This window comes from Tachypleus tridentatus, chromosome 2 (assembly GCF_004210375.1).
Source record: "Tachypleus tridentatus isolate NWPU-2018 chromosome 2, ASM421037v1, whole genome shotgun sequence".
Taxonomy (NCBI): domain Eukaryota; kingdom Metazoa; phylum Arthropoda; class Merostomata; order Xiphosura; family Limulidae; genus Tachypleus; species Tachypleus tridentatus.
The window spans coordinates 120,601,665-120,618,160 of record NC_134826.1 but is presented as its reverse complement, the minus strand read 5'-3'; the positions used below and the strand labels follow the sequence as shown (position 1 = coordinate 120,618,160).

Sequence of the window (16,496 nt, the reverse complement as noted above, 5' to 3'; positions counted from 1 at the left end):
GTGGAAAACTGAAGCAAAATACTTGTTTTGTAACTGGTGTGCTAGTATCAACTGTTTTCACAGACAAAGGTACTTGTTCTTTGTTCTGAAGAGATGGGGTGGTCTTTAAACCCATGGTAGTCACAGCTTCAAAAGGTAGGACTTTAACACAAACAGAATCAAAACTGAAACCTACAAGAAAGGAATGGTTGTTTAATAGAAAGCATTTATAAAATGTTTGGTCAGTTATTTATAAAAATGCTCAGGTTCATTACCATGTAAAAGTTATAAATCTCTTTTGAAACATGAATAGATTTATGTAAAAGACTTAAGTTTCAATTTTTCTTATTAGTCATACAGAAATAACCATAAACAAACATCAAGTTCATATACAAATAGAATAAATTAAATTCTACTTTTAGTGAAATGCTATAAAGTTTCACCAGGTCCACTCATGCAGTTCTCCAAGATTTAAAGGTATATAATATCTACCAGATTTAGCTTATCACAAAATTTTCTGTGCAATAAATACAGTTACCATACCCAAATGGCTGTTCTGGTATCTCCATGTTTAAATATTACTGGTGTTACAATGCTTTTCTGTTTCAGCATTTTCACGTAAATAGTTATCACTAAGCACTTACCAAGTGGTTGTCCTGAAGTTGTAACATTCAAAGGTTTGGACATAGCCAAATCAATATGTTCTCTAGTAGTTGTAAGAGGTCCTGTTACTGAAAAACTTGCTGGAACAGAAACAGATGATTCTGCTTCTGACTTGACAGAAGATTCTTCCAAGAAACCTTTACTTGTCTAGAAAATCAGGGATTTGTAATTAAAATTCAATCCAATACATTGAAGTACATTTACTGCAATACATGTTTATAAATCTATATAATAGCAGCAATAACAGTTCATAAGAAAGCAAAAGAGTTTGGAAGATCATGACATGACAAAATTAAACCCTTTCTTGATCAGGTCATACTGGTTATTACATGTTTTCATGCCATAAATGCTATTTTTTATGTACAAATTACAGTGAAAACGAATGAGACACCAGTTATGATATACAAATATTAGATATACTATAATGGTATGTTTTAAAGTAGCTATGGTGGTGCTACATTGACAAGTTGATACAGGCACTGCTGGAAAATCTCCTTTTTTCTTGAACACTTCAACAACGTTGAAATTTGAACCAGAAAAGCATGAAACCCAAGTATATTCTATAATTTATGTATTTTGTCAATTTGTATGGGTACTACAAGGTGACATTTTTTTTCTACTCTATTACCTTTACTTCTACAATATTTTCACTTTATCTTCAAATTTTTGTGTGACGATTTTAACCATCAGTAAGAAATGTACTTTGGTATATCACATGAAAAATATTTTTTAAGAGGTTTCTTGTTTAAGCTTAAAAAATCTAGAATCAAAACTTTCACTACTTAAGACATAAATTAGAGGCGAAAACTATTAAGTCAATATTAAGACAAGGAAAGACTTCTGTTCATTTAACATGCAATGAATTTCAGATTCATATTAAAATCTTCTGAATTTTTCTTAATAATTGTAGTCTTTTTTTTTTAAATCTCTTAAATAATGCACCACACATGAATTATAAATATTATAAAACTGTTATAAGAGTAAGAGAAATAATAAGATTTACTGCTGTGCTAAATCCTGTCTTTTCACCTTACTTTCTCATATATTAAATTGCTTTTGAACTCCAAATATATTTCACAACTAGAAAAAAAATCTTGCGTTACTAATGCTGTTAACATAAATTTTACAAAGAGATCATATACCGTAGGCACAGGGATGGCTTTTATTGCTGGAGGAGCCATTGGAATGGACTGTACGCTTGCAGTTGGTGGAGCTGGTGCTCGAACTTTTTACACCAGCAGTACTGGGTGGAGTAGGTCGAGTTACCTGAGGTCTGACAGGTGTTAAAACTTGGTTGTTAAGAGAAGAAGAAAGACATACAGGTGCTGCTGTTGGTTCCTTCAAAGTGGAAATCATTCTGATGGCCGGTACATCTGGATGTACTTGCGACTGTACCGTAATAGCTACTGGGATCAAAGGAATATCTGGTTCTTTCTGAGTAACCTGTGTTCTTGTTGTTAATGCTAGTTGTGAACTAGAAGTAGATTCTGTACAACTTGGAAGAGGTTTGGTTGGAGATGCTGCTATTGTCACTTCTTGTTCAGGTAATAAAGATTTTATTGTTGATGACTGAAGGGAAAAAAAATTTCAAAAATAGTTTTTTCAGGAATAATAAACCTAATAAGCCAAGATATATTCTGGAATACACACAAATACTGAACATATCAAATTCCATAACATAATTAGGAATTACTATGTGCCAGTTGATGTCCATAGAGAAGAATATTGTAAAAAAAAAAAATATATGCTTCTAGATCTAAATCAGTATTTACAATACCTCTGTTTTGTGAGCATAAATATGTAATATTTGTTGATGGTAATACTAAGGGGGTTGAGTAGGATAGCTTAAAATTATTTTGAATTTAAAAATCATGTTACATGACAATTACCCTATCCATTTCTTATGAAGATATACCTCCAAGTTGTCCAAAGCTATGTCTAAGTATTTCTTTGTGATGAGACTATTGAAACAGGCACTAGGAAACTGTTGTCATTATACATTACATAGATTAAATAAGGCAGCAGAGAAACTACAATGCAGGGCTATTGTCAAAATGCACTGTTATCAAACAAAGTATGACTGGACAAGACAATGAACTGTAACAACATGGTGAGGTACCAAAATCATTTTGATATGATGTACACAATCTCAGTAGTCAATGAAAGGAATTTTTTTTAACATACCTCTGCTTTGGTAGATTCAGATACAGTTTTCCTCTCTTCTTCCTTCAATAATGCAAGCTTGGATATTAATCGAGATTCTGCGAAGTCTTCTGGAATTTAAGTCAAAAAAAGATGAAATAATATATATTCAAAATCTTCCAGATAGATAGATCACAAAAAGCAGCATCACATGATGAGTACAAAGTATTCTTCATGTCAAATAAGAACATGTAACTGTTAACTAGTGCACAAACAAACTTTTTAAACATATTTTCTCAGAATTTTATTAAACTATCAAAAGAGTAATTACATTGTATACATAAATTATGAAGCTTGTAACACCTAGTTTTGTCTTTATGTCAGAAACAGGACAGACAATATCTCAACTAATTAATTTACATGGACTACATGTTCAGCATAAATCTAAAAAAAAATATTCAACAGCAAATATAACTTCTTTGAAAGATACACTAATGGTATCCATTTTGTAGGTAACCCTTTCAGTTTTATTTTGAGATTTCCATTTGCTAGCACTATTATACCTGTAGGTACACAGTAATCGATCACCAACAACTAATTGTTCAACTCTAATTATAATGAGAAAAATTTCAACAACACTTCACTAAACCAAGTGTTCTCAGTAAGACTGCTATTGACATAGATCCATCTACAACAATGGAAACTTACTTAGTGGAGTGGTACGAACAGAGGTCACTTTTCTCTGGCTCAAAACTTCTCGTAATATAGCTTGCTTCTGAGGAGACAAACATTTTACCTTCGGCTGTGTTATGTTCTGTTTCTCTAAAGAGTCCTCATCGTTCAACTTTGTCACCAGAAAGGCATCAGCTAAAGCTGACAACTCATCACTTCCACTGATAATAAAATACATAATCTAAATTACAAACAACACAAACTAATAAATTTAGTGTATGTAATCAGTTCTACTGAAAAAAAGTTGCAGTCAAAACTGTAGCAAAAAAACAACAACAAAGAAGATAGTTTTAACGTAATAACTCAATGCAAGGTCTTCTATACAGGGAAAACTGAGGAAATTACTGAAGAATGACTATTCTCATATGGGAATGTGGTAGGGAACTAAACCTAAATGTTTTCTTTTAAAGAAATCACTTGCTCAGAAATCCTAAACATTTATACATGTATACACACATGCATTACATTCAAACTTGTTTAAAACATGAATCTAACTAACTTCGCAACAATATGAACACAGTCTATTAATATCAACATAATCACAATAGCAGAAACTGAAAAGTTACAAGAGGAAAAAGTGGTTGTTAGGGATTCCACAGTAATCAATAGTATTTAACGAAACACCAAATATCTCAACATCTCTATATTGTTATCTATCTACCTATATAGCTACAAGTAAGAGAAGAAATTACAGCAGTTATGTTCAGAACTTATAAACAATAAATCACTGTCAGTCTATTGATATGAATTTCTTACATTAGCAAAGCATGATATCATGAATGGCTAGTACAGGTATTAACACTTTCACTAATAAAACAGAGTACAATGTTTTGGCCTCTTTAGGTTATCTGAAGAAGGATGAAACATTATTCTCTGTTTTATTAGTAAAAGTGTTAATATCAACACCAGCAGTCCTGAGGTACATTTTTATTTCAACTGGTTTTCTCACCATTATGAAAGGCATGATATGTTAGTAGGTAATAGATGTCATATAACATTATTTTAAAACTAATACTAATTTAAAAATACTATTTTGTTACTGGCTATATAGCATTTCAACTAGACATTTTTAATGCATCTGTTGGTGAAGACTTTCATTTAAACTAGAGCTAATCAGGCTGGATGGTTTACAACATATAGTCCTAATTAAACAAAATGTTATTTAACTCATCTGTTTAAAAAATAAGTCTTCAGTTAGAGCAGAATGATCTTTTAGTACAGAAACTATGTGACATTAAGTTACACTAAGACTTCTAAGTATTTAAGTTACAATTCTTTACTTATCTAATATGGAGTTACAATAAGAAAAAGGTATAACATTATTTCAGCTACACTACTTTTTTGTACATTCTTACCAATGAGGATTAGTTAATAAGAGTTCATCAGGCCAGTACAGTTATAACACATGATTTGTGAATGGAGGAAGTGATGGTTATATTAACTACAAACAAAACCTTGTATTTCATCTTTTCAACTGTAAATACCAAACAAATACAATTAATAATATATTACTTGGATATAGGTAGTGACTACAATCAAACCTTTATTTCACTTTAAACATTAACCCTTTCGCTAAGTGCTCAGTCCCATGTTGCCTGTAAGTTGATATAAGAATACATGGCTAGGGCTAAAGAACTATACATACATGAATAAGCTAAGTGCAGTCCTTGGAAAAAAAACCAAAAACAAACCAATTACAGTACCTAGCATAAGTTCATAAGATCAACAAGTGTAGACTGTCCAGGCAAAAAACATCTAGGAGAAGCACCTTGTGATAAGTATAGTATGATAAGTGCAGTCCATCCCGTAGAAATATCTTGTATAAGATAATGTGTTTCATGTCATGTATGAAAGGTATCGAGAGATCATCAAATGTGTTCTGCCCTGGCAAAAATACACAGGTAAAGTAAGGAATATGAGAAAAGATCCAACAACCTTTCTGGGCAGCTAATGTCCCTGTAAAGAAGGTGCAAGATGGATAATAAATAACATATGAGGAATGGTAAAAGATGGCATAAATATCGGAATGATGACTGCGTGCCCAGAAGGAAAGGAATTAGTTAGTAAGGGAAAATGATGCAAGGAACAAAACTGCAATGAGTGCAAAGGAAGAACTGAACAGGGTATGAAAAACAACATTACAATCTCAATCCAGCAGGACAAAAGTAACATAATGGATGGTCCAGATGAAATAAACAAAAAAGAATAGGGAAAAAAAAAAAAAGGAGAAGGCTTTCTGGAAGTGGGAAAATGAAAGGTGTTCAACAGAGTAGCCCTATAAAGAGCAACAGCTGAAACAGACAAAGCCTGATCAAATAACCATAGAATGAATTGAGACAGGTGAGAAACAGAAGTACAGAACAGTCAGAAGCTGAAGCAAATAGGCCAAAGTCAGAAGCAAGATCAATGTCACTGGTACATGAAAGTCCCTGGGCTGATGCACAAAATTAAACAAAATTCACAAGGAAAGGTGGAGTGTTGTGATGTCAGGATGAAAACTGTCAGACCACAGTTGTTGGAAGAGGAAATGGGACAGAAGAAAAAGGAGAGTTTGTTGCACTAATAAGGCCAAAGCAGAGGGAACCATGTCTGAACCTGTTAATATGAAGCAATCAGTAGAACACAAAAAGAAGTGGCCTGGATGTGGGAAAAGTCTCAGAAAAGGAGAAGAATGGAGGGTAACCATATAAGTAAATACCTCTCTACTCTTGACTGAAAGCATCCATCCCCAGAGCTGAGGAGTGTGGAACTGGAGACCTTAAAAAAGAAGGGTGTCTGGCATTCCAGTGAGTGGGAAACACATATATGCAGTGTTCTTTGTTGAGAATACTCCCACAGAAATACCTGAAAAAAAGACCACTCTTTGGAGAACTTGGTTGGGATGTAATAAGACATCAGTCGAAACAGTCATAACTCAGGAAGCATGACATGCCAGAACTATCATGTGATGGTCATAGGCTCAACAGAACAAGTCCCTAGACTGAAAAGACAGAGATATAGACTTTGATCCTCCTTGCTTAGTTATAATATTGACAACAATGGAACTGTCAGAATAATCCATAACAACTTTCCTTTGCAGGAATGGAAGGAATTTATACCAAACAACAGTGAAAGAATTTACAGCTTAACCAACAATGAAGGGTTCATTTATAGCTTTGTTCATACCATTTCTTCCAAGGATTTTCATTTAGAAAGCAAAACCTTGTGTTGATCCACAAATAAAGCATATATGTATACATACTTTATAAATGGAAGAATCAGCTTAAGGCTTAAAAACTAAAGACACATGTTATGCATTTAATAAAAAATGCACCAGCAATTATACTCCTCAGATGGACTTATGGAAAACAAAACAAAATTAATTATCACAATATTTTCTAATGTCTTGAAACAACAAAGAATTTTGAGCACATGATTAGTAGTCCATGTTTGAGTGTTGAGTTAGCCATTCTCAGCCATTAAATACTGTATAACATTAACTGGCTATTCATTCATGCACTCAAATGATCAATTATAAGACATCTATAGTTCCATGACACTAAAAAAGTACAGGAATTACATTTCAGTGAAAATAATAACTGAAGTTATACATGAAATTTTGTAAGGCACAGCTTAACACCTACAAAAAACAAACATACTTTTTATACTGAGAAGGTGATGTGATGTTAAACTTAGAAAACAGGGTTGTGTGTGGTCGATGTTTGGAAGAATGTCCATTAATCCTGACATCTTTGATTTGAGCAGTAAGTTGATCAACCACTTTCTGCAAACTGAAGAGTAGGTTTTCATTGTTTGTGACAGCACGATATATTGTTTGTATAGTAGACAGTTGAAGCTTGTATCTATATGGAAAATTGGAGTGAAATATATTAATCATTCTTCAAATAAATGAAAACATTCTATAAAATATGCCATCAAGAAATCTTTCAAAAAGAAATCATAAATGTTTAGTCTAACTCAGACCTAGGTGTATTTAACCCTAGTGCACACACTCAAAAAAATTACGTTGCCCACACTGGGGGTCATTTTTGACCCCCACCAAAAATATTTTAAAAAAAATTTATTTTCACATAAGCAAAGTATATATTTGGACAAAATATTTATTCTATACAATTTATGCATACACTCTGGGTAACTTTATGGTCATTGCAAGCCATTTTACTACATTTGATACACAATGAAGAAGTTTTTTTCCTTGAATCACGTGCGCATATTTGACACCATTTCCTAACATTCTCTTCAGCAACTTTTTGTCTTTTTGGAGGGATCACTTCATTTGTATCTTCTTCAGGCAGTAATTCATCAGTAAGCAACTTCAGAAATTCACGTCTTGCTCTTTTTTGGTACTTTGATGCGAATTCTGGATGGTGCTGGCTATAGAGAAGGAAAGCATTGTATGCAGCAGCATCAAGAATGTTATAAAATAGTGCCATTGGCCACCTTCTGGTCTTTCTTTTTGTGGAAAAGAATCTAACTATTTGGTCTAGTGTATCAACTCCTCCTTTGGTGGAGTTATAGTATGATATTATTTCAGGTTTTCCTGATTCATCATCGATTGAGGGCTCTCTATGCAATGTAGATAAGAATATTCTAGAATGTTCTAGAACACAAAATTTCATATCAATATATTATTTGATTGTTTACCAGAAATGTAATTGAGTTTTTTAAACGGGGGTCAAAAATGACCCCCAATGTGGAAAACGTGAATTTCGACATTAGACAAGAGGTGTAATACCCCATTTGCATAAAATACATGTTAAACGTATTAGTATAGTATGTTATTAGTATAGATTTAATTTGGTACATTTTTAGGCCCGAAAGTTACACCTTTGATATTTCTATAACAACTTAAACACAAGTGAGCCCATTTTTGACCCCCACCGTGTGTATGAGGGTTAATAAACACTAGTATGACAAAATCTTTAACTATTATCACAACAGTTCCTACCATTACACAGCATAATAACCTGTAGTCCATTAATTGTAAGTGACAACTTACTGTTCATATTTGAAAATGCAACAACTTTTAAAAAAGTGTCTGGAGCAGTACAGAACCTTAAAGATTCTAATAATCACCACCATGATTCTTTAATAAAATATTTTATCACATCAGATAAAGTCAAAACAAAGTGAGAAACTAAAATTCAGAATAATTTCGAATCAAATACCTAAATCAGATTGAATTAATACTACAAAACTTCCTGAAGTATCATGACGACAACATTTTGACAATTCAATTCGAATTATTTTAAAACAGGTCATTCTCTTTAGTCACACTGCTCACAATCTTACCTGAGAAGATTAGAAAAATACGTAATAGTATGTTACTTAGACTGTAAAAAAAATAGTTTACAGAACTTTAAAAAATCTTCAGTTAAAGTATGTTGAAAACAAATGGTTTCACTTTGCCATTACTGTCTATCACAATCTTTCACCTGTTGTAGCTATTGATTTCAAACTAAGAAATACATTATAAATAATTCCAGACATTTAGTTTATTCATGCAATGCCATCAAAAATGTATGCCTAAAATCTTGTAATGAAATGAGTCACTGTTTTCATTTTTATACTTCCACACTTGAAATAAGAAAAAACAGAGAAAACAGCCAAGCCCTAATAAATGATTTAGCATACAAGCATCCATTACAAACAAACCTGTACACTTTAATGTTCAACACAACATATTATGTTGAATAAATTTTAAAGTGATCAAAAAGTATCTATCATATACATATTAAGTCTTTAACATTAATTTAAAATTGTACTCTTTTGTGTAATATAAGTCTGCTAGACTAGTGGCATGTGAAAAGAACAAAAAAACCAAAATAACTGGAAGTTTTAAAGAAAATAATTAAATGTACAACTGGTAATAAAGTATCTTTAACAACAAATTAAAGTCTGAAACAATTGTTTTTACAGGATCAAATTTAACAATTACTAACTGCTATACTTAAAAAGATATTATATCAATAATATACTCAATTTATCTTTAAATGCAATTCTGTCAGACAAAAAACATTCATTCACAACTAGCCTACCAATCTCTCAGATTTTATCTATAGTGTCCAATACAGTATCTACAGTATAGTAATGCAAAATTGTGTTTATTTATATCTTTCATTAAATTTGTATATTCCACAGAATTTCTGTGGTATTGAAACTTAAAAAACAAACAAACAAAATGTATTATGATTAAAGCTAGGTCTAAAAGTCTAATAAAATTTCACACTTTTAGTGTGACACCAGCCTTAAAAAAAAGCGAGAGAAAGAAAGATTTCATTGCAACATATTAATGTGTGACTTTCTACCTATTGATCTTTCAATTAATGTGTTCTATATTGATTTTTGTAACAAACCTTGACTGATGCTTCTTGTTGCCTAAAAAGTCATGCCACTCTTGATCAAGTTGTCTATTAATTTCATTCAGCTGTGTCTCAAAATACTGTATGAACCTGCGAATTTCTTGTAGACGACGATTACTAAAAGGATCAAGATCACGTGACCTTAGAAGAGATATGTATTTTGGGTCTTTGTTTCGAAGATTTCTGGATCGACCCTCTTCAACCATAGCAAAGCATTCCAAAGTGAGACTTTTCAAACTGTGTATGTCACTGTTGAGGGACTACAGGAATTATATGTATATATTAAAAAACATTTATTTCTTATTATATCTACAAATACTTAAAATCACACTTATAGTCATGCAGTTCTTACATGTATAAGAGTTTTGGCTTTAATATATTGCTTCTGCCTGTTTCTACAGAGGAGTGATGTTTAAGCTTCTATGCTGAGGCCATCTTAAGACTACACTGCCTAAAATACTCATGAAGCAACAGTTTCTGTAGCTAAGAAAATTAAGCTTCTTTTAAAATATACAAAATCATGGTTCTATCTATAAAAGTTACTAACCTACCCAAAGATTGATTATTGAATAAAAAATGTATTTAGTAAGATAGTTCTGGCCTATTTACTATAGCAGTATATATCAAGCAAGTCTCAACTGAAGGCAGACTGGGCTTTGTTACTACACTACTAAAAGTAAAAAAAAACATAGGTCTTAAATACAATTAGGCCTCTACAAAAGAAAAGAAAAAAAAAGGCACTTAACAGAAACTTATGTTCTTAAATTTGTGAATTAAGTTAGTTTCAGTTGCATAAAATATGAGAATGACAAAAATCAATCATTACTATTCATATTTTGAACTTAAGTTCAACAGATATTGCTTTTATTTTAGTATAAAGCTTCACAATGTGCAGGCTTGGTTCTGTCTAAAACAGTTTATTGATAAACTTTGGTTTAAATATTACATTATATATTTGTTGAAAGTTTCCTTTAAAGAAATGTTATAATATCATAAACAGTCATTGACCAATTACTATGTTAGATTTGGTTTTGGAATAAGGTTTTACCTATGGTCTTATTACTCATGTAATTTTACTGAAATGATGTTCAAACCAGTGTAATTCAATTATATTCTACCGAGTCATTTTAAGTTTTACAATACTTACTCTAAAGAAATGACTTAGATCTTGGGTTAAATCATTCATTTTTATAAGTAAAATATACAAGAAAACCAGTATTAATTAGCAGAATTAAATGCAATACTGTTGTTATTTTTTGTTTACTTTTTCTACGTAACTTGTATGTTATTATAGACCCTGTAAACAAGTAGAGTCATGAACCCACAAACAAGCTGATGTATAAACAGTTTAGAAAAATTTGCTTAAAAACAGACAATGGACTCCAGTAGTAATTCTAAGATTAATACTGAAATCTACTGACAATAAATTACATATTTAAAGATAGTGGTAAGTCATGTGGCCATTGAAAATTTCCTACCTCCATTGTACTCTTCATCTGTGAACAAAAGGTTTCCATTTCTTGAGTTTTCTCATACAGAACTCCCATCTCTTCCTTTTTCCCGACTTCAAACTGACATTTACTTAAACGCTTGCAGCAACTGGTTAGTTCTGCCTGAAACTCCTTGATCTGAAACAGTTTGTGAAACAAGTTAGCTAGTTAATATTTGTGTGTATTTCTTTTTAAAACTTTCAACCATGAAACTTCATAAAAATAAACTCCTCCATAAACAAGGAGCATAAAAGAAATCTTGCAGATACTTTCCAGGAGATATTAACACACTACATGAAAACTCCTAACAATGATAAGCTCAATGCAGAAACTTTCCAGGAGACTATTAACACACAACATGAAAACTCCTAAAAGTGATGAACTCAATATAGATACACTGATAGTACAATCACATGCAAGGACTAGAAACATACAAGAATAACAGAGCAGAACAAATATTAAGTATTTTAATTCCCTCACAGAAATGTTTCACAGTTCCCACAGATGTTTTTTTTTTTTAAATAAAGAATCACAGAATAGAGCAAACACTAAACATTTTAATTCCTTTATGAAAATGTCTAATTTTTTTTCAGGGATGTTATTCTTAAGCATTTTTTGAGAAAGAAGGAAACTCAGCACAATATTCAGTGCGTGACATTACATTTGCAAAAACACCTATTAAACTAAATGCAACTTCTGACATAAATTTGTTATAAAAAAGTGTAACCACACATTTACAAAGCTGACGTTAAATTGCACATCACAATAAGTCACATGAGGTTATTTAAAATATATCACATTTGTTCAACTTCTATTTCCAGTTCATGTCACAAATGTTGCATATGATTATTCCCTAAACAAACTTGGTGTTGAAGACAGTATGTGATTAAAGACCTCTAACATTTCATTGTTGTCACATAAAATGATAGGAGGAAAAGCGAAATGAAGAACAAGCAACTTTTGAAGTCTATTAAAACTCATAAAAACCGAAAGACACGTTCAATTTTTGAGCTATGAAGTCTGTGCAAGATAACACAGTATTTAAAGATCAGTTAAAAAGAAAATAAATTAATAAGTAAAGATTTTTTTTGCATATGTACAAGCAATTTTTCATCAAAATAAAATTTATTTGCAGAATTACAGATTGATGTAGTAAAAAACATTCAGATGATTGTGTGTGTAAATACTTTATAGAAATACAAAACACTGTGTCATATTTTTCTAACTTATTTAAATTTTGCACGATTGGGTTCAAATATTTTTGTTCTTGCTATAATTCATATACTTGTGCAAAGAAATACTATTAAAATATTTAACAACATATCTGAGTTCAGAGTTTGTTAAAATCGAAGTAACTTAATAACAATCTATAATGTAATCAAATTTCAATTCTCTTAAAGTATTAAAAAAAAATTAATTATTTTGAAAATCTGCTTGGGTTACTACTTTCTAGACAATATTTCCCATATTAAGATGTAATGAAAATAGTACAGTAAGGAATGATGCAATTCCTAGATGATTTCTTCAATTTCAGAGTAAAAGTACCTTACCTCTTCTAATACAGCAGCTTTGTAGGTTTCAGCTGCATGTTTTTCTTTTTCTTTAAGCTGAAAATTTAGCGAAAATTCAAAACTTATAAATTATTACATATATTAAAACTATTAATATTTTTCACTTCCTACTTCAGATATTACTAAAAGTGCTTTCATAACACAATAATTAAGTTTTAACCAAAAATATAAAAAAGATACTGCCTCATCTACATTATTAAAAATAGCACTTGTGAAATAATACAATAAAATTTCATTATTTTGCCTCAGAACATGTTAACCACTTAACTCTCTCATCTCAGATGGGTATGTTACTCAACTTTCTCATCTTGAAAGACAAATGAATCATTTCAATCTATCAGTTACAAAGTTATTTTTAACAGAATCTTAAACACTTCCTACCAGACAATCTTACGTATCCATATATGAATATCCCCCTCTCAAAAAGTAGCATTTTTACACAAGTTAAACAAAAGAATGCTGCATAATATTATTACCTCATTAGATTTTTCTACAGTAGATGAAAGTGCACTAGTAATTTTAACATCAGATGCATTTGACAGTACCAGTGTCGGCAACTTTTCTGATGTATTTTGTGGTGAAACATCAAATGATAGGTTGAAATTTTTCTGGTCTGAAAATAAATAAAAATTAAGTATATAGAAATGGGATGATTGGGGTTTTTATGTCAATGATGCATCACTTTCCAAAAAAGTGACTAGACATCAGCCACCAAAAATTTATAAATGATATTAAACACTTAACAGTAGAGACTAACAATAGAAAGGTATTTGTCCTGACATACAAATATTTCATCAATTAATTTTCATCATTGCACAGTTCATACAAAATAGTAATTTAGCAAGTGGTAAATAATTAGAAAAAAATTAACTGTAAGATACAGTTAACTATTCATGATAAACACAACAAAGTAATGATTACTAACCAATCTTTAAAACAATTGATAAATATTTAGTATATCAAAATTAACTTTCTTTTATTAGAAGAGTAAAAGGCTACAAAAAAGAATGTTTACATGCTCTCTGTGTAAATATATATAGGAAGAATAAATAGCAAAAATGCAAAAGAAATTAAAATAGTATAATGACAGTCTTGTTTTACATATAAAGTCCTATAAAGAACATTGTGGTTATACTTTTGTTAATTGTGAAATGATGTGTTACACCCTTTCACATTTTGAATCTTTCCAAATTCCATAACATTTCAAGTGCATCTTCTTTCAGGTCCATGATCAACTATATAATTTGCATATACTGACAGAATACTGTGATTTTAAACAGTGACCCACTCACTCTCACCTACTAGTTCAATAATGCATGTTTTTGAAAAATAACACAAGATAATCTTTCCGAGTAATCACTTATTATTATCACTTCTAAAATTTAGTGTGCATATTTCTAATGCCAATCTAATGCTTTCAAATCTACTGGTTTCTATAATTTGACCCTGTATTAATAACTTATAACAGCTACCATATCTGAAACACAAACATTTCCAGCATATGGTATGATAACTTTGGGACACCTCTCAAAACATAAGTTGATTTTTTCTTTATCAATTTATGATTTATAATACCTAAAAACCACTACACAGTATACCTACTTAAATGACCCATGTAAAAATTGACCTGAAAGATAGTTTTCACTTGTTATACTAAACCCAATGACATCACGTGCTATGCATTTTTTGTTTTTATTAATATATACTCGCACACACATATACATACATACATACAGGAATGATGAAATAAAAAATTATATAATGTTTTAACTTTGTTTGTTTTTGAATTTCACACAAAGCTACACAAGGGTCATCTGCACTAGCCATCCCTCATTTTGCAGTGTAAGACTAGAGGGAAGAAGCTAATCATCACCACCCACTACCAACTTTTGGGCTACTCTTTTACTAATGAATAGTGGGATTGACCATGAAATCATAATGCCCCAAGGCTGAAAGGGCAAGCATGTTTGGTGTGACGGGGATTCAAACCTGCTACTTCAGATTACGAGTCTAGTGCCTTAACCACCTGGCCAAGTGGGGCCATAATGTTTTAAGACTAACACAAACAGATAGTATTTATATCTTTATACTTTGTACATTCTACTTTCTCCTTTTACTAATTTAGAGGCAAAATACTCCACTTAGCATGAACAATGGCTTCAAGTTTTAAAACAATTCATTGGTTTTGGTAAACAAAAATTCAGCTGTTAAAGCAATTACTTCAGTAAAATAAACAAACATGAAGGGAAAATCATTACGTTAATTTATTATCTTTTTATGTTTAACAGGTAATAGAAAATCATTACTAACTTTCAATACAAATCTTCCTCACAACTTGAAGTTTCAAAAACATATAAATAAAAACTTTATTTATTTACAGTCAAGTGTAGCTACACAATGAAGTCAATGCATGACAGACAGTAACAAAAAAACTCCAGCTTTATTAGCTTAACAAGTCAGAAGCTTACAAAAAAAAAAAAAGCAGGCAGTTGAATTTCTCAGTTTTTCTGATCATCAACTTCAAATTTTCACTGTTTAAGCCATTTCAACTTAAACTTTAAATAAGTGAAAACTTTATGAAACTGTTGCTTAATTCCATTTACTGATGAGCTGTACCTGCACCAATGAAAATTTACTGATTTCTGCCTTCCTAAGTAATAATAACAACAATGAGTAAAAACAATTAGGGCAAGCACTTTTGATTTTTTTTTTTTTTAAATTACTTCCTCCAAAATAAATAGTAAAACTTGCATCAAAATCAAACAAAAATTTTCAATATTTAAGTAATAATTTTATTTTGAATGAAATTTTCGTGGGTACCTCACAGATATGTTTTAAAATTTGGTATTATTTATCTCCTACAAAAATCCTTTTCCACATAAAAACATTAGGCTACTGTGTTAAGTAAACACAAACATGACTAGAAGATGGCGTAACAGTTTTTTTTTAAAGCAAATGTGGAAACAAAATTAGTACAGCGGAGCACCGTTAAGTTGCGGTATTTGGGGGGTCAACCTGCTTAACTGCGGCTTAAACCTTTGTGACTGAAAAGCCGAAGTCGCCAACAGCTCCGTCGAGGAGCCTCATCCGGGCCATTGCGTGATCATTATAATATTAATGTATAAACTATTCAGATACAATTGACAAGTGCCGTTTTAATACAAACGACCAATGCATTGCGATGGTTCACTTTTCAAGTTCATCAAGAAATGCTCTTAATTTATTCTCATCTTTAATCCACCCACGCAATGTAGACTCAGGTATGCCTAACTTTCTATTAACTTTAGCGCGAGTTTTGCTGTTTCGTATTCTTTCTATGACATTCAGCTTTTGCTGAACGTCATACAATGCATGTTTACGTTTGGTACTCATGGGGTAGGAATTTGTCAATATGATATGCTCACTATTAATTCAGAAATTGAAGTGATTTCTATTGGGTTTGTGGCCAATATTTATACAATTCCATAAAAATATCGGATTATTGAATTAAAAATAATACTTTAATTATTGATCACTTTTTTCACGGATTTACCGCGGATTAACTTTAATGTATGGAG

At 31.2% G+C, this 16,496-nt stretch overlaps 1 protein-coding gene across 1 annotated transcript in view; it reads right to left on the bottom strand.

Moving 5' to 3' along the window:
• Positions 1-32: 32 nt before the first annotated feature.
• Positions 33-16,496, bottom strand: part of LOC143244962 (nuclear pore complex protein Nup214-like) — a 47,053-nt gene continuing 30,589 nt past the window's right edge. Inside the window, exons 14-23 of the mRNA XM_076490575.1 lie at positions 13,416-13,552; positions 12,919-12,975; positions 11,357-11,506; positions 9,873-10,138; positions 7,155-7,358; positions 3,493-3,677; positions 2,827-2,915; positions 1,785-2,211; positions 624-789; positions 33-171 (exon numbers count right to left, since the gene is read on the bottom strand). Of these exons, the coding sequence (XP_076346690.1) occupies positions 782-789; positions 1,785-2,211; positions 2,827-2,915; positions 3,493-3,677; positions 7,155-7,358; positions 9,873-10,138; positions 11,357-11,506; positions 12,919-12,975; positions 13,416-13,552 (1,523 nt within the window). The 3' untranslated portion in view covers positions 33-171; positions 624-781. The remainder of the gene's footprint in view (positions 172-623; positions 790-1,784; positions 2,212-2,826; positions 2,916-3,492; positions 3,678-7,154; positions 7,359-9,872; positions 10,139-11,356; positions 11,507-12,918; positions 12,976-13,415; positions 13,553-16,496) is intronic.